Source organism: Eleutherodactylus coqui, chromosome 12 (assembly GCF_035609145.1).
Source record: "Eleutherodactylus coqui strain aEleCoq1 chromosome 12, aEleCoq1.hap1, whole genome shotgun sequence".
NCBI classification, from domain to species: Eukaryota; Metazoa; Chordata; class Amphibia; order Anura; family Eleutherodactylidae; genus Eleutherodactylus; species Eleutherodactylus coqui.
Window position 1 is genome coordinate 45,344,341 of NC_089848.1, and position 19,507 is coordinate 45,363,847.

Consider the following 19,507-nt stretch of genomic DNA (forward strand, 5'->3'; position numbering starts at 1 on the left):
CCGAATTCTTATCTACAATGTCACACACATTCATCCCGTTTATGCAATAGGGGGAAATTCCTTGTATGCGAGAGGTCACTGGAGCAAGGTGAGTGAGAACTCTCATAGACCTAAATGGAACATTGTTTGCCTAGGGGATCTTGGCTATTATACTTCCAACTGCGCAGCTATATATCTACACTTGTCCCATACTCTGAACTGGAAGTAAACCTCAAACCTTTTGAACGTTTATGCACGGAAAGGATGCGCCTCTGCATGTGATATCATTGGTGTACGTACTTCTGCTGGAGGAGCGGACGAGGAACTCCGCACCCGGCTGGACTTGGACATGGGAGAAGGGCACTGCAGAGACCTGTTCCCAGAGAGCTCTGGTCTAAATCTTATGCCCCGAGACATAAAATGAGTATATCCCTTAGATTACAGGAGATCAACTTCAAAATAATTTCTCAGTGTTCTAGAACCCCAGTCAAATTACAAATCTCCTGAGCCTCCCGGCCTTCTCTGCTTCAGCGTGACGTTCTATGTCTGGCGTGCATGCGCAGAAGGCACTGCCAGGTCCTTTCTGGACTATATCGCCGCGGGACATGAGATCCATGATGGTAGCTGAAACTAATCTTTTATTTACATTTGTGAGATCCGTGTTATCCATTGGATAGCACCAGTCAGGTTACTAGGGGGGTGGGGGTTCCTGGGAACCGACAGCATGGAGCTGTCACGTCGACTACCTGTAGGGCTTTAATCCCCAGAGGCAGCATGTTTTTACATCCTTGGAAATTTAAGCCAAGCAAACCAGGACGTACAAAGTCGATGGGGAAGGTAACTTAGGGGTTAAGAAAAAAAACAAAACATTTATTTACTGACAATTTAGAAAAAATTAAATTTTCAAATGGAATTTTTTCCCTTGCGAGGCCGGATTCACACAGGCGAGCCAATACCAGTTTTCTTGAATGAAATTCTAGGCATAAAAATGAGTCTGGCTAACAACACGGGCAATAACACTAAGCACAGGACGTAGGTTTACATCCTGTTGCGCCAAGTACCATGCTCCTGTGACGTAAATGTACATCTTACGGCGTTGAGTTAAACGATACTGTAAAAAGAATACATTAACTGCAGCATTTTATTCCCAATGGATGTTGAGAATTTAAACCTTTTAATAAATAGTAATTGGTTTGAACAATAAACTGAAATAAAACAGGAGGCGACGGTACAATATGAATAAAAGGTGGAGAAATAAACCAGATCAAGTCAAGTTGGAGAACACTGGCTTCATGCAGGGGACATAAATCACACAGAAAACACAAAACTTCTTTCATTTACTTTAATAGTAATGCAAGAGCATCACCGAGTTGCAGAGTACATGTCAAGGAATGGCCTATTCTCCCATCACAAAGTACAAGAAAGTTATAATGTGGTAACATAGCATGCCCTTATAAAATATGCATTGGAAGCTTTCAAGATATGGAGTAGAGTACATGTTACAAAGATGCACAAACCTAAAATATATATGACCCCTTAGAAAAATTTGCCCTTGAAATATGAACAACTTTCTATATGCCACTACACTAAAACTTTATTAGAGACACTTGCCCTTTTCATGGCTGGAGATTCCCTGAATGGAAGTGATGCATGTGACCTCAAAGTGCAGCATAAGATCAAGCGAGCAAGTTTTCTGTGGACCATTTTCAATTGTGAGTCCACAATGGAATGGGAGAAATGGAGCGACCTGAGCAACTCTGAGTAAAGCATGATCATTGGGGATAGTCAGTCAGTATTTTTTTATACACTGGCAACCTTGTGGTTTTTTTTTTTTCAAGCAACAATGTTGAGGGTATACAGAAAATTGTGCGATTGAGGTAAAAAAAAAAAAAATCCAGCAATAGGGAATCCTGAGGGCCTCAACAACTTATCCACAAAATGGGTCAGAGGAGGATGTCAAGAATCAATCCTAAGAACAAAGGGCGCAGCGTCAGGCAAATTGCAGCCCAATACAATGCTGGTGCTCCAAACAATGTGTCCAAACACACAATTTGTTTTTAAAGCCCTTTCTTAAAGCTATCTTTTGAGCGATAAACATGTGTAAATGTGTGCCCATTGTACTCTTTTCGTCCATCGCTGACTTCAAGTCAGCATGAAATCCATCGGGAGTGATAAGAGGGACCGCATGCCAAGTTCTCCGTGGGCAGCGCTGATAACACTGTTTCAGCAGCTGTCCCGCTGGAGAATAGTGATGTATTTAGAGAACAGACCACCTGCTGTTCTCTAAATACACGCAAATGAAGTACTAAAGGGCTGATAAGCCCATCAGTACCTATGCGAAATGATCGCTCAAACTACCAGTTTCTGATGAATTTTGAGCGATCATCTGTGTGTGTAAATGCACCTTTGAAGTGCATGGGCTGTAACTGCAGACAATCTGTTTGAGGACCATTGCTCTTCGACAGAAAGACAAGACTTTAGAGAGCAAAAATTGGATCATGGAACAGTGAAAAACACCTTGCCTAGTCAGATGAATCCAGATTTCTGCTGACAGAAGGGTCAGAATATGGCTTTAGGTTACATTCGCGCGTGCAAGTTTAGCGTGTTGCAAGACGTGCAAAATTCACACGAATATGAACTCCATTAGGATGGCATTAGAACATGTTGCGATTTACTTTTTAATTGTAGTTTTAGCGTTCCCTCAGAACGCTTTGCCCACTGTTTTCAATGGGACCTTAAAAGATATCGCATGGCACTCGCATGCCGTGCGATGTGATATTTCACACTGAAATCAATGGGAAACCTTTGCGATTCTTTGCGCGTGAAACACGCAACTAAGGATCACAATTTCACAGAAGTGATGCGAGGCGTCTTTGCATGAAAAACGCCGTGCCTCCATGTGCAAAACACGTTGGCAAGTGTGATATTGCGCTCGCCTCTGTAAATTTAGCCTATGAAATTGATGAACTCTTCCTGTCAGCTATAACTAGTTCAGGCCGGTGGAGGTGGAGTAAGGCCGGTTTCAGAAGAGTATATTATAGCTCTTTGATTGGTCCGTGTTTTGCAGACTATAAAATGGAGCTAACGTAGATCTCTGTATCTCTTCACATGGCTGTATTTTTGCCTTTTTTTTTTTATGTAGCATGACCAATTTTTTGCATTTCTGTCCCTATATTGCTATTCTTTTCTATTGGCCAAATATGGATCAGTATTTGCCCAGTAAAGAATAAAACCAATATGGAGGCAAGAGCTGATGACATACAGTTGTAATATCTCTAACAAGTCTGTATTACAGACGTCTTACAATATGCTGGTCTGAAACTGGCCTAATGGTAAAGCCAATGTTTTCTCGACATATCCTTGGTTCTCTGATAACTATGGATGACGAATTGCTGTGGTTCTAAATTCCAAGGACATCTAATGTGCTACTTACTGGGCGAGTCTCTCTAATAAAGTGGCCATCAAGTCCAAAAAAATCTACCACCCAAAATATCACAAGAGAATAAAATGTTGCATAAAACCAAACCAACATAATAGCCGCAATGAAGATTTGTAAAGTTCAACTGCAAGTAAGTGATAACCAGTGTAACACAATGTAACCATCATCATAAGACACGATAGCCCTCATATATATACTTAGTAGTGATAACAAGCAGTTAACAGTATGCAATACCTTGTGTACTCGAAGAATGGAGGAGGTTCTACCTATATGTATGGCAGAGTCAGACCCCATACTCGTGAGCAAAAAACAACAGGCTTTCTTTTTACGTACCGCCATTAACCCAAATGTAGGTTTATGTGTAGCAAATTCATTGTAGGAAATTAACTAATTCTTAATTGGCCTTTGTTGTGACAGAACTGCTACATTCCTACCATACATTGAATGGGGATGTTTTTACAGTATGAGAAGAGGATTTTTATAAACCCCATTAAGAGGTGTAAGCTGAACTGCTCTACAATGGAAATCTGCCATGTGTGATCCTACAGACAATTTATTTCATGATCTGTGCCCAAGATGGTTCTTGAGGTTGCGGTGATAGATTTAACACATTCTTACTTTTGTGCGTTAGCGGAGACTGCGCTCCAGAATCCTGCAGCATAAAATTATTGGATTTTTAAAAAGAAACTACTACAAATGTTCAGGGTGGCTCTGCAGGCAGGAAATGACTTCTTCCACGGGTTTACCCTCATAGCAGATTTGATAGACTGCAGTGAAGAGCGGAAATCTAGGATACAGCAAAATAAAAGCATGTTAAAAAGAAAAAGGTTGTAATAACATAAAATGCCATAAAAGTTATACAAATGTATCACTAGATTTTGTTGCATGCAGCGGGGCTGCATGGAAATACATACAGTGATGCAACTTTTGCTTCACACAGCCCCACTGATTGTAGTGATGGTGAAGGCAAATACAAATAATCAGATTATTATGCCGATGCAAAATTGTGAGACCTAAGAAAGAGACCATCAGGACTGGGACTTCACTGCTAAATATGGTCACCTACTAGTTGCAGTAAAATAGGACTTGGAGGTTTGCCCTACTGCAAATAAAAGGACATCTGCACTTGTTTGTCGTGGCACTGACAGCAGGCGCCCAATCAGCTGATCACCACTCTTCGCACCACTATCAGTGCTTTAAAGTGTAAGCTGCAGGGATTAATGGGTTCTCAAATAGTACTGCTCAAGGGTGTACATAACTGGGGCAGACCATGTGACTATTACGGGGCCCATGGACACAGGGGGCCCCAGCTCTGAATCATAGAATAATAGAGTTGGAAGGTCCTCCAGGGTCATCGGGTTCCAACCCCCTGCTCAGTGCAGGATTCACCAAATCATCCCAGACAAATGGCTGTCCAGCCTTTGTTTGAAAACTTCCATTGCATCATCCCTTTGCTAATGGGTAGTAAGGACATCTGTAGGACCAGGACCTTACTCCATACAAGAACTGCATTGCTAGAATACAAGGGGGTAGAGAATAGGTCCAAGCGATATGTTAAAAAGGCATGGAATTGGAAACAAACACCAGTAAAAAAATGGGCACTATAATGGGGGGCCAATTTAAGTTTTTGCCATGGGGCTCCATCTCTTCTATGAACTCCACCATTGCTGCTGTCAAATTTTCACTTAAGGCTGATTTAGACAACGATTTTCACTCAAACCCCCCCCCCCCAAAAACCAACAAAACGCTGAAAGCCGTCATTTGAGCGATAATCACTGGGTCCAACTGCACGGACATTGTGCAGTTTTCAGTAAGGTATCACTAATCGTTCTCTTTCAGCAAGCTGGAAGAGAACGATCAGCCCTATCAGAATTTCACAGCGGGATACAGCTGATACTATTGTTTCCCGCTGTATCCCGCTCCCTGAACACAGGCGGGCTAAAAACACAGCTGTGTTCTGCTTACCCCGCTCGGAGCGCTCAGCTGTATAGCAGCTGGCTGCTCCAAGGAGATAACAAGCATCCCCGCTTGTCTTCTGCATACCCCTCTTGGAGCGCAAAGTGATCGCTCAACGTTTGAGCGATCACCTTACGCGGTAAAGGCACGCAATGACTAATCGCCAAAAGAAATCTTTTGAGCAATAATCATTGTCTCTAAACCAGGCTTTACTTTTGTGAGTTTGGCCAATAAATTATGCAAATGGACAACTTCAAAACTGATCCAACAAATTTGATGAATGTTGGTTAAAACAGTGGACTTTGCTGGGATTGGATCATCCGATGTGCATAGGATCACCCAAGAGTCCTTTAAAAAAAAAAAAAGTAAAAAAAAAGGTGTATGGGTACCCCAAGATAAAGCCATTTTCTGCAAACCATTACATTTGCCTAAACTGTTTGCAAAAAACTACACATGAATCATTCCTATTTGGAAACTAGAGACGCTACAGGAAATTCAAATCCCCTGCCGCCTCGTTGTCAGCCCTTCAGTAACCACAAGCTGTTTTAGGATTACCTGGCATTCCGTGGAGCAGCAAACACAGGATATGATATTTTCTCTCTCAGATCTTTGTAATATTAAAAGATTGCATTTGCTTGTAAACAGAGATATTGCTACAATCAGATGACACCGGGGCCATTCATAGTGCAGTATTGTAGGTCCACCAATTAGTGCTTACTTCTCTACTAGGCCTTTCTGCTTCAGGATACGGTGCACCTCCGCAGAGGTCTGAGGTCCTTGGAGCTTCTGTCCATTCAGCATTTCATTTTCGAGTTCTTCTATACTCTGCAGTGCAAGAACATAATTACATGTATAGAGGGCTTTATAGAATTGGCTGTAATGAATAACAAACCTCCGGGGTATATAGGGATGGAAAGACCAGCAAACCGAATGAGCCGCACTTTATATATATAAAAAAAAAAAAAAAAAAAAAAAAAAAAAAGAGTCAAGTATATTTGTTTTGTGATACACAAAGGTTTGGTGCCATATCCAAGGCTTTACCTTTTTTTCAACCACTTTCGCAGCTGGAAAGCTTTGATAGGACTCAACCTAGCAAAAACGCAGGATCACAGGGAGAAAATGCAGCTTCAGCACGTAGAGATGAAATGAATCTCTTCTGTACTGAAAGTCTAGTAACACATGCAGTGATATGCAAATTGATTATACAAGGCAAGCTGTGAGTTTACCAACATGGAGCGTAGGTGGGCTTAGAGGCAACATTCAGAAGCCTTTGCTTTAACAACAACAAAAGCAATTACAGAGGATTGACGCATTTGTGAACTATGGCGCGAGTTATTATTGATTTACCCGTTATGCCAGCATGACATAAAATGACTAGAGTCGCTTTTTCACAGTATACGGCTTGTTTTAACTCCTATCTGGTCACATAATACCTATAGATCATGAAGGGTGTATAGAGCTGACAAGGAAGCACACTCCATAGCAAATGATCAGCGACTAATCGATAGCTGCCGTAACTGCAACAATTGCTTAACAAACATTAAAAAGCACTACATAACTGATGTATTGCAGTATGTAGTACAAGCAATCAAACGATCGCAACCTCAAGTCCTCTATGGGGAATAAAAAAATAAATAAAATGTAAAAAAAAGGTTTAAACAAAAATTTTTAAAAGTTCATTTTTGCCCTTTTATCCTAAAACAAAAGAAAAAAAAACACATTTGCCATCACTGCTGTACTCGTAAAATTGCAAACTATTAAAATGTCACAATATTTATCCTGCACAGTGAATGCAGTTTTGTTTTTTTGCCCGAAAAAACAAACAAACCAAGAAACGAGCCCTGGTACAGCCAAATTGTTTAAAAACATATATATAATTTTGGCTCCAAATATGGAAACAGAAAGCGATATCTTCAAAAAAAAAAAAAAAAATTACTCAACCACAACAGCTCCAATAAGCCACGTGGCTCATTGGAGCTGTTAAACCTTTAAATACCACCGTCAATTATGACAGGGGCATCTAAATCCCCTGACCGATGTTCTGTTTTACCATTTCACTCCACTTAGAATTTTTTTCACAGTTTTTTGGTACATGAAATAGTGCCATTGAAAACTACAAGCATCCCGCAAAAAAAAACAAGCCCTCAGACAGCTAACTCGATGGATAAATAAAGGAGTTCCGATTTTTTAAGAGGGGAAGGGAAAACCGAAATTTGGGGGAAAAAAGGGCCGTGTGCTTAAGGGTTAAAAGTAGTAAAACTAGAAATAAAAATTGGTTTTTGTATCACTGTAATCTCACTCGTCCACAAAAGTTTGTATGGTAATTTTCCTGCACCTTACACAAAGTACAAATCAACATGAGAGAAACTCATTGGAAGACTAAGACTACTTTCACACCTGCATTGTAACTTCACTCATAATTCAGTCTCTCTGTTCAGTTTTTGGAATACAGAAATGTAAAATAGACATTTCCCTGTTTTCCCCGTTAAAAATAAAACAAAAAGCCAAAAGAAAAGCTTTCACTGTGCCCCTGTTCAATTAGGTTTCTGTTCTTTTCTTTGTTTTTTAACAGAATCGTATAGTCGGCAGCGCCATTTACTCTGTTAAAAAACAGAAACCTAATGGAACACAAGCAAAATGAAAGCTTTCCATTTACTTCATGTTTTTTTGAAAACCGATTGAAATAAAAAAAAAAAAAAAAAAGGGAGGAATGCAAGTTTCTCTGCTCCCTAAATGAAAGTCCTAACAGGTGTGACCCCCACAATTAGGCATTTTATGCAGGCAAGAATTCAGCTGAAAATAAGAATATATGGCTCACATGGGATACTTTGAACAAAAAGAAAAAAAAGCTCAAGCGCTTGTGCCAAGTTCTAAAATTATCCTCTATCCAAAAGGACAAAGGGATAACCTTTGTGGGTCCAAGAGCTGGGACCTCCACAGATCCTAAGAACAGTAGTCCCGAATGGAGAGGAGGTTGTGCATGCGTGCCATTGATCAACTGATTTCAACGGGAGTGTTAGAAATTGCAGGAGTACAAACACTCTCCAGCGCTTCCATTGTAATGAATAGAGGAACAGCACACATGTGCTACTTCGGCTCCACTCATGTGGGGACCTTCAGGACCCCCATTCTTGGGATTAGTGGAGGTCCCAGCATTTGGACCCCCCCCCCCCCCGATCATAAAGGTATTCGTTATCCTGTGGATAGGGACAACTTTATAGCTTGGCACTTCCAATGTAACTTGTGTTCAATGTCGCCCATGCGAGAAATAGATTGTGTGTGCATAAAATGCCTAAGGCCGCCTGCAGACGAGCGGAAATCCCACGGCGGGATTTCCGCCGCTCAAAGCCTGCATAGGATTGCGTTAACAAACGCAATCCTATGCAGACGGCCGCGGTTTGGCCGCGCGAAATCTCGCGCGGCAAACAAACCGCGGCATGTCCTATTTTTGTGCGGGGCTCGCAGAGCCTCGCACAGATACGTCACTCACCCGGCCGCTGGCTCCGGTCTGCGCATGCGCCGGCTGCCCGGCAGCCGGCACATGAAAGAGCCGGGGCCGCCGGGCGCGGGTGAGTACGCGCTTGTCACTGCAGGCGCTCGGGTCGGGTCCCGCGGCGAGAATTCTCGCCGCCGGATCCGACCCGCTCGTCTGCAGGTGGCCTAAGGGTGCCTGCACACGAACGGAATTTCTAGCGCGTTATTTTAGGCACATTATCTGCCTCAGACCGCAGCCAATATACTCCTATGAGGATCCGCAGTTGTCCCCAGACGGACAGATTTGTATCGCGTTTTTTCACGCGCTTGAAAAAATATGCGACCTCTTCCAATTTGGGTCAGATTCTGCGCGTGAAGCCTCCAATACAAGTGAATGGGTGCGTTTTTTCACGCAGTACATCCGCAGTGCAGCTGCGGATGGAATCACTGGTTGCTATGACTACAGGAAGTAGGCATGGTAGGAGGCGTCCCAACACAGCACAGAGCTTCACAGGCAAATTTCAGCAGCAGCACTGCCCTTCCAGTCACCTCATCCACCAGACAGCAGCCACAAGCCACCAGCCTGCAGCCACCAGGCGTAACGAATAATGATCGACATGGGCAAACTTGTCGCAATGATGCAGGACTTCCCTAGCATATGGGACAGTAACTGCCCAGAGTACTTAAACAAGAATCGAAAGGAACAATCCTGGCTTCAACTCTCCGCTCAGGTTTATGGGGATACCTGGACGAACGCAATAGAAGCGGAAAAAAAGAACTTGCGTGAGTATTATTCGCTGTTGCGTCAAATGTCCTTTTTTTTTTCATTTTAACCCCTTAGTGGCCAAGCAGTTTTACTTTTGTTTTTATTGTGCTTTTTTCCATCCCCACTTTTAACCCCTTAGTGACAGAGCTTTTTTGCTTTTTTTCCCCATACTCCCTAAAAAAAATCGTAGTTCCTTTATTTATCCATCGACGTCGCTGTATAGGGCTTGTTTTTTTGCGGGACGAGTTGTATTTTGCAATGGCACTATTTATTGTACCATATAATTTGCTGAAAAACCTTTAAAAAATTGTAATCGGAGAGAAAAAAAAAAAAAAGACATTCCACCATCTTTCGGTGCGTCCTGTTTCTGCAGCGCGCAAAGTGCAACAAAAACGACCTGATATTTTTATTCTATGGGTCAGTACGATTACTACGATACCACACTTATATAGTATTTTTTTTGCTGTAGTACTTGTATTTTTTTTTTTTTAAGATATTTAATTTTTTCAAATTATTTTCTGTGTCCATTTTCTGCGTGCAATAACTTTATTTCTTTGGCGACATAGTTGTGTGAGGGCTCATTTTGTGCGGTATGTCCTGACGTTTCTGTTGGTACCATTTTCGCATACAGTTGACTTTTTGATCGCCTTTTATTACATTTTTTCTCGGAAATAGGGTGACCGAAAAAGTGCATTTTGGGCGTAGTTTCTTTATTTTTTTTTACCACATTCACCGTGCAGGGTAAGTCATACATTACTTTGATAGATCAGACTTTTACGGATGCAGCGATACCAAAACGGTCACACTGCAGGATGGACAACTCTCCGCAACGCTGGCAGAGAAGAGCACATGACCGCCTCCATTGCCGGACTTGTGTTCTTTCCTCCAGCTCTGTGGAAAGACGTCCATCCTGCATTGCGGCCGTCTTGTGCAGGAAGACGGGGGCATCAGCCGCCAGGATGCACCCAAGTTACTAAGCCCTCCCTGTTTGTTTTTTGCGGGAACAGTTGTATTTTCCACTGGTGCCACTGAAGCGGCATTTATTGGGTTAATAGCCTTGTTCAGCAGACACCAGCAATGTGTAGAGGGAGATAGGTAGTATTTCTTGCCAATGCAGGATGTAAGAACGCAAAATCTGTAGTAATGAATTCCTCTTGTGAATTTTTTTGCAGTGACTGAAATAAAGTCACGCTGGAGAAGCGCCGGAAAAAAGTTACATGGATCAACCATGCCCACAAAGACATCCGCTCACCGGGTGAAAGCATGTTGCCAGAATAATTTAACGGTGCTCGCACAAGCAAGAGGGACAAAACGGAGTCTGGGTATTGGTTTTTAAGCTGTTTTCCAAGGAATGGGCAGTTCTCTTGGGGTTGGGTTTACAATAAGGGGTGTCTGCTACCTAAACATTGTTGTAGACCAAGTACACCCCTTCATGACAACAGTATTTCCCAATGATATTTCTTTAGGCTAATGTGGCCTGTTACACTGTAACGGAACAAGTATGGTCTGAGGAACACAACAGAGTGGAAGGTATTAACTTGACCTTCAAATTTCGAGCATCTGTTGAATATACTGAAAAGCACGTCCCATCAATGCAGGCCTCATCTCGCAACTTATAGCCTTAAAAAAAAAAAAAATCTGCTACCAAATACCAAAAGGAGACCTCAGAGGCTCTTTGAAGTCCATGCCTCAGTAGATCAGAGCGGTCTAGGAAGCATGAGGAAAAATATACAATATTGGGCAGGCGGTTCAAAGAACACTGGTTCCTACATTTACACCATAGTGCACTGATTGAGAAGAACAAGAAAAATTAAGTATTTTACTACACATCTGTTTACGACCTCAATTCCATGACCCCTGCAGAACGACAAGGTTAAAGACGACTCAAAGAGGCAATGAAGTAAAGACAATTAAATTCAGTACCTTGCCAGTCTTAACAAACGCCTCGGCCACTTTTCTATTGCGCCCTCCGTAGCAAGTGGTAATGAGATCGGCAACTCCACAGCTCTCCAAAAAAGTTGCAGTGGAGACTTGACCTTTACAGAAGATCTTGGCAAATGCAATCATTTCCATGAGCCCGAGGCGGATAACCGCAGCTTTTGTGTTATCGCCGCACTTTAGACCATCACAAAAGCCAGCGCCAACAGCCACAATGTTCTGTACAGAAAAAGAGGGAAATAAATAGACTTAGCAGGTTTTCTAAAACTAACACAAAAACAATGAAAGAAAAGTGCAAACAAACTAAGATCTTGCTATTGCAAAGTTAGTTCTCCCCCCCCCCCCCAAGGGTGAATGCACACGGGCGGATTTGAATTGCGGAATCCACAGCAAATACAGTCCATAGCATGCAATGCAAAAAAGATTCTTCAGGCACACGAGCAGAAACCAATTATGGTTTCCACTCTTGGATGAAAAATCTCAGCATGCTCCCTTTTCCTGCAGATTCCGCAGGGACAGTTTTCATTGAAGTCAATGGAAGCCGGCCGACCAACAGACTGGCCGCGGATTCCGCGGGAAAAGTAGGGGGTTAAAAAAAAAAAAATTTTAAATCTGTACTGCACATGTCCAACGGTGAGCCTTGAACACCATCCACAGTACAGAAAAGAAGAAGAAATACAGGTACATGCGGATGCCGGCTGTGAGCGAATGTTCTATTCTTGCTAATGGATGCGGAATACCGCAGATCGTCTGCGCGGGTGATGATCACAGATTCCGCAATCCAAATCCAGCTGTGTGCAGCCGGCCTAATACTTGGACAAAGCCGCAACAGAGAGAGATAGGCCAGCTGCACATGGCTGGAGTTATATTGTGGAATCCGCGATCATCACCCGCACGTACGAGCTGAGGCATTTCGCATTCATTATCAAGAATAGAACATACGCTCACACAAGTGGACTGTGATTAAGATTTCCACTGGCAGGAAAAAAACAAAAACAAAACACAGCATGTGTTTTGCAAAAATGTGTCAGGGACGGCATCCATTGAAGTCAATGGAAGCCGTCTGACGCACGGTCCTTCCGCAATCGACATTATGGAAAGGTTGCGCATTCCACGTCATTGCCTAGCAAAGGCGCAGGAAAAGCAGGGATTAAAAACAAACAAAAAAAAAAAAAGAAACCTGTTCTGCACATGTCCCCAAGCCCAGTATGTGCCGTCCCCAGCCCGGGCACAGGGTCGTATTCCGTTGCGGAATCTCACCCATTCGTGTGCAGCTGGACTTAAGGGGGAGGATGCAAAAAAAAATTACATAAATGTAAATAATAATAATAAAAACACTCAAATGTATGCCAAAAGTCAAAACACAGACAAAAGCACTAAGTGGAAATGAGGCCCTACAGGGCTAATGCTCACGAACTAAATCACATCACGTTTTTCCGTGATCGGCATCCGCAATAAATTCCGCAGTGCCAAGCCTAGCCTACTTAACAGGAAAAGCCAATTTGTGTATTCATAGAGTAATGAGATTATTGCATGTACATGTGATAAGCTGCGCTGTCCTAGATATTCACACAAGTCGGAATTAGAACAAAAAGCATATAATACACAACAAAAGCAGCAAGAGGGGAGGAAAAAACATAAGTTATATCACAGCAAATGAGAAGTCAGCAAGGCTATAGCGAATGGTAACCAAACAGGAAATCATCCCCCCCCAAATTAAAATGCACCATATCCACTAACGCTTTACACGGAGCAATCATTTTTGCTCTAGCACTGTGGACCAGAACCAAATCAATTACATGTCTATTGAGATGTTTCTGCAATGTATCTCTCTCATCATAAAACCGTATTATTAAGACGCGCACTTAATGAGGACGTGCTGGGCAGAGAACCTTGATTAACTCTACAGTAACGGCCAGCTAAGAGCAGCTCAGCGTTTCTTCATAGACCCGTGGCAATACTTCCTTAGCAGCGCTAAATCAAATTCCGGTCTTGAGTTTCCAGCGCTGTCCTATCCCCCAAATATACAATATTAACTGCATTCTCCCACTTCAATAAGTCAGGCAATTAGGTGTGAAGGCATCTCGCAGCGCCCACACATCTACGGGCATTTCTAGAGTAAACACAAAGACAGTAATTAGAAGCTTCTCGTAGACTCTGGGTGGCACAGGAACGTCATACAGACAGGGGGCTTTGAAGAACAGCTAAGTGCATAATACCTAAATCAAATATATACGTTTCAGGGACCTCACATTTAACCACTCTGCAATATTAATAAAAAAAACTAAGAAAAAAACCCCAAAAAACTAAGCAGGCAAAAATATGGATCTCTTCTCCGCCGCTTCCCATGCTCCCAGACACACGCTGCATGTAAATGAAGCAAAAGCAATTCGGGTATTCAGCACAGAGCTACAAGTCAGCGCATAAATGCCCTTTTAAGTAATGAGTGTCCAAAGCAAGAAAGGACACTGCAATGTAAAATATGCCGATAGATAAACAGGACATCAGGGCACATTAGGTAATGGGCAATTCAATACTTTTATAGGTAATAAGAGCTGTAGATGTTTAAGGGTTTAAATGGAAATGCCAGGCTTAAAAATAACATACGTTTGCTATGTTCTGTATATTAGCCGACTGAAGAATGGAGCTGCACACCGCGGGCGAGGGAACGGCTGCTATGATAGGGCCCAGGTATTGTGTAGGAGCCAAGGGATGTGTAGTGCTAGAATCAGAGAACAAGGGTAGTAGAATACAGAAGCTGGAGCAGTACACTTCTATGTTGAATGCTAGATCTTAAGACTTTTACTGGTTCACAAAAATGAATAAAAATAAAACAAAAAAATTTATTTTTGCTCCTATTTGGTTTGGTCGTACAAAAAAGTGCCCACGTAATTAGCAGCACCATACACAACCATTTTAAAGCTAGGTGAAAGTTTACAGTCAAAAGGAATCCTGTTAGTTTTTTTGTTTGTTTTTTTTAAAGGGGTTGTCCCACTTTCAGCTATTTTGCTGCAGACAGCTCCATATACTGTACAGTGGCCCAGATTGGTACTGCAGGCTGAGTCTCAGTAACTTGAATGGGACTCAGCCTGCAGTACCAAGTCAGACCACTGTGCAGTGCCATGGAACCATTTTAAATTTTTTTCTGATTAACCTTGTGGAACTCGATTTATAGTTTGCTTCAGTTTTTAAGTTAGTGACTACAGGTCTTTGGTCAGTTTTCATTCCATTATAGACATACTTTTGATTATCCATCTATATTCTCCTTCACTTGTTTTAATTTTTCAGTGATGGGTCGGGGGTCACAGGGGATTTAGAGATCAGACTTTGTATCGTCTTTTTAAACATAAAGGTTAGGTTTTATATGGAAATAAAAAGGCCCCTCATCTACAAACCTACTCAACCCCCTCACATCATATATACCCCGTGCAATTAGCATGCATATGGACATTCACAGCATATGCTATATATTGAGAGGGCTCAGGGGCAGAACAAGCTCCATCAAAGACAGCCGCCACCTGCCAGCAACAGCTGCGATCAGATGACTGATTGTGGCCGTTTTCAATTTTAATAGCAGCATTTTAATACTCTGAATGGCCGGATTGTGAGAAGATTGTGGGTGTGCTGTCCAGGTGTCATGGCGGCCTGGGGCCTTCTGAAGGCTCGCAGGGCTACCACGATTGTTTACCTATGGCACGTCTTTAATAGAAGAGCTGTTAATACAATCTCATAGTACTGCATTATACTGTGTAAGCAATCAAATGTTTGCAAGGTTAAAGAAAAAAAACACTTAGGCCGTTTCACATGGCCAAGAAAATCGTGCAAGGTTTGTGCATTGTGAGAAGCAAGGTTTGTGCATTGTGAGAAGCACAAATATGGACCCCATTCATTTGAATGGGGTAATACATGCGATCAATGTTTTCCAGCATAGCACCACAATGCTATGCAGAAAACACATCGCAGCATGTTCTATCTTCCGGCGATACTGCCCACTGCCTTCAATGGGGCCAGTGGCAGTAGCGACGGCCCCATTGAAAGCAATGGGAGAACTCTGCGATCCTCTACCGTGGCTGCGACAGCCACAGAGGGGGATTCCTTCATCCCTGCAGTGATGCAAGGCTGTTTTCACATCACAACACCTCGCATCAATGGAGCTTTCACATGGATGGCAAAAGCGATATTGCCCACGCTTGTATATAACTAGCCCACGTTTATAGACAAAAAAAACAGCTAAATTTGGAAAAGCTACAATTTATTAAATATGTCACACTAATAATTTCACATGATTTAACTTCATCAGAAAGAAAAGGGGGATCCACAAATGGCAGAATTGCTCTTTTTTTTGTTCAAAAACTATCTAAAAGTTCCCCAAAAAGGTACGAATACAACAATCAAGCCATTGCACAATGGGAAAAAAAAAAAAAGAATTTTATATAAAAATTAACTATATCACTGTACTCGTACCGCCCCATAGAATAAAGACGTGTCAATTTTACTGCACCATGAATGCCGTAAAAAACATGCGCTCCAAAATTGTGCAATTGTTGTTTTTTTCCCCCCTACTTAGAAATTAAAAGCCTTCGAATACCTGAATATCGGATTAGAGTATTGCGGGTCCTCCATGTAGCGCTCTCTTTTTAAAATACACGAGAAAATCGTAAATTGCAGCATTTGTTATGCAATGTGGTTTTTGTGGCATTTTTCAAATTTCGTCATTGACCATATGAATTACTGTACATGGCTGCTATATTTACTAGCCATAGAAATTTTTGAGGCTTTGTGAACATTTGGATCAAATTGCGCGTCCATCTGCCAAAAATCTGTGGCATTGTTTCTGAAAAAACAAACACAGTATTCTTTATTCAAACCCTGCGAAAGACAATACTAGTTTTTAGCAGTTAGTGTTGGGCTTGCCCATTTACCCGTTTTGTATAAATTTTAGTTTTTATTCAATTAAATGATATTTCGTCATGATGTTTTATCAAATGACACCATGTTTGATTATGCTGGATTTGTCTGATATCCTATAAGTTGGTCTTATAATTCTGCCTACAGGCATTGGCTGTGGGTGCAGTTTCAGCCCTTTAGAGAACGTTCAGGTTTATAAAATAAGGGCTAATTGACACGGGCAAGAATCTCACCCGTTTCCTGCAATGTGAGACGCACGCGTAGGAAATCCATTTTTTGAATAGACTTATTAACGTGAGCTTTTTACATCACAGCATCGAAAAGAAAGTCGCAGCACATTCTATCTTTGGGTGTTCCCGCTGAATACTTCATCCGTTGTTTTCAATGGGACCTTAAAAGACTTCTCATACCACGCAATGTGCATGCGAGCGTGGGATTTCCCATTGAAATCAATAGGTAACAGTTGCGCCCTTTTGATGCGCATGAATTAAAAAAGGCCTTGCATCGGCATGAAAAAACAGACGTTGGCAAGCGCGATATAGGACAGAGTTCCTCGGCTCAATATCACACTCGCTCATGTGAATGTAGCCCAAGGGTCAGCTTCTGTCCCACCCAAACCTAGATCACTTTTTCTAATGGAATCAAAACAAGGGAGAAGAAACAATAACCCCATGAAGGCTGCTGCATGTAGACATTGTTACTGCAACGACTGCTGTTCTTTTGTATCCTTCTCAAACCGCCGCAGTCTGTCCTACGTGGGCAGTGAAGGGATTACGGATATTGCGCAGGCCACTAGAAGCGTACACCATCACTTACTAGAGGTAGGAAAACCTTAAGTTAGCTGAATGGGTAGTTCTACTTTTAGTCTCTCTACATCGCTACATCACGTTGAGATATATTACGCAATTCACACTTGCAAGAATCAACTAGTGAATGGCGCAAGATGCAGGATGTCCATTTTCTGTTTCTTTAGACGTTACCTTCAAGGCGCCGCACAGTTCCACGGTATCAGCGTCCTCCACTACAGTAATACGGAAATTTGGGGTCTGTAAAAGTTCTTTAAACAAAAGGCCGTGTTGAAGGACTTTACTTCCTAGACGTAAGAGAGAAAACATCTATGAAAATAGTTTTTTTTGTTTCATTAAATGTTCTTTTGCATTCTACATTACTGGCAAAACAATTTACTTTGCTTGAATTAGAAGTTTTATTGCATGCCTGTCTATACATTTGTTAGGAGGCGTTGTATTTACTTGCCCGGACTCATGTGTCAAACCAACATGTATACGGTATTCGGGTGGTGAGCAGGCCAACCCATGTCTCCAGCCCTAGTTCCGGTGGAGACAAGATACACCAATACCCATCTATATAAGGGTCTATTCACACTGAATATGCAGTACATGTTGCAATTATATGGGTGGAAGCCTTCACAGTATAGGTAGGTATACATTGCCCAAGGGCTCCCATGTTAATAAAGCTGTATTTGTTTTTTTATTGCCTTTTTCCCCTGATGCCGCTCTATGAAATAGTGGACTACACGATTCTGCATTGTTGGGAAAGATGATTAAAAAAGGAATAGCTAAAGGACACCGATGGGCAAGCAAAAACTTTGGATATGTTTGACATATGCACTGGGAGGTGTCCTAGCGCACATACCAAACGATGACTGCACAGATGGGGTCAATACATCCTAAGGCACCTCTCACATGCGGAAGGTTTCTGCAAGTCGCACCTAATGACGAAAAAAATTCTGTAGCAAAATCCATTAGGTATACATGCGGGTAATGGAGCAGAAACCAGCGTCTTTTAAGTAAGGCTACTTATATACGGGCGAGCGCGATATCAGGCTGAGAAACTCGTCCCGATATCGCGCTCGCAAATGTGCCTTTTTACACAAAAACGCCTCCCATCACTTTTGTGAAGTAGCGCTCCTCCGGCACGGCTTACAGACACGGTACAGGATCGGCAAGCGTTTTCCCATTGTTGTCAATGGGGAAACATCACATTGCACAGTGTACAATGGGTTTTTAACTGTTCCATTGAAAACAATGGGCGATGTGTTCCGAGGAACACGAAACAATAGGACATGCAATTTTTTCCCCTCGCTGTAATGCACCAAACGGCCGAAGTCTTGCAGAAATATTCAGCATGCGTGAAAGGCAACTGAACACAAGGGATGCTGGGAAAATTAAAAATAAAAGGACTTCAAAAAAATTAACTGTTGTAGAGATCTTAACACATTACAAATTTACTGAATTTTAAAATCAATGGGAGAAATTTACTACGACTGGAATATGAAACACGGGTCTTGGTAGCTTCCCCAGCGCACGATATGCTTAATATATGAGGATATATTAATTCATGTATTAGGGGCATCGCCGGCTCTTCATGGGCGTCCGCAGCTGAATTAAAGCAGGCAGATTTGATTTGCGGATCTTCGGATGCAGAAATCAAATTGCAGCATACTCCATTTCAGTGCGGTTCCCGCATGGACGGCTTCCATTGAAGTCAATGGAAGCTGTCTGATCCGCGGCCTGTCCATGGAAGAGATTTCTGGTGTACTTCGCCTCCGGTCACTGAATCATCATCATCAAAAGCACAGAAACAATCAATGGGATGACTGTCTGGCATTTAAGGACTCAATCGCCCTGTGTGAAAGGACCCTTACTATTAGGGCTCCTACCCACTAGCGATATATTTTGTAGTGATGCGAGAGTGATTGAAAACGCATGATTATGAAACCAATAATTTTCAATGGTTTCATACTCCTTTACGATGTGGTCACTGAAGCCTCGCAGCGCTATCGCCCATTGTTTTCAATGGGGCCGGCAGCAGCACCAGCCCCACTGAAACCATAAGGAGTACGTCGCACTCCCCTGATACAGCTGTGACAGCTATGGCAGGGGATTCCTTCATCCCCACGGTCAATCCTCTGCCACAGCTGTGGCAAAGGTCAGTGATGCTATCCCCTTGCTCTCAATGGGGACGGCGCTGCTGCCGTCCTATTGAAAGCAATGGGGTGCAGGCAACCACTGCAGCGATGATTTTCG

The 19,507-nt window shown here is 42.3% G+C and overlaps 1 protein-coding gene across 1 annotated transcript in view; it reads right to left on the minus strand.

The window, feature by feature from the left end:
- Nucleotides 1–1,307: 1,307 nt before the first annotated feature.
- Nucleotides 1,308–19,507, minus strand: part of GPD1L (glycerol-3-phosphate dehydrogenase 1 like) — a 29,263-nt gene continuing 11,063 nt past the window's right edge. Inside the window, exons 5-8 of the mRNA XM_066584792.1 lie at nt 17,441–17,553; nt 11,538–11,771; nt 6,093–6,199; nt 1,308–4,205 (exon numbers count right to left, since the gene is read on the minus strand). Coding sequence (XP_066440889.1) covers nt 4,109–4,205; nt 6,093–6,199; nt 11,538–11,771; nt 17,441–17,553 — 551 coding nt within the window. The 3' untranslated portion in view covers nt 1,308–4,108. The remainder of the gene's footprint in view (nt 4,206–6,092; nt 6,200–11,537; nt 11,772–17,440; nt 17,554–19,507) is intronic.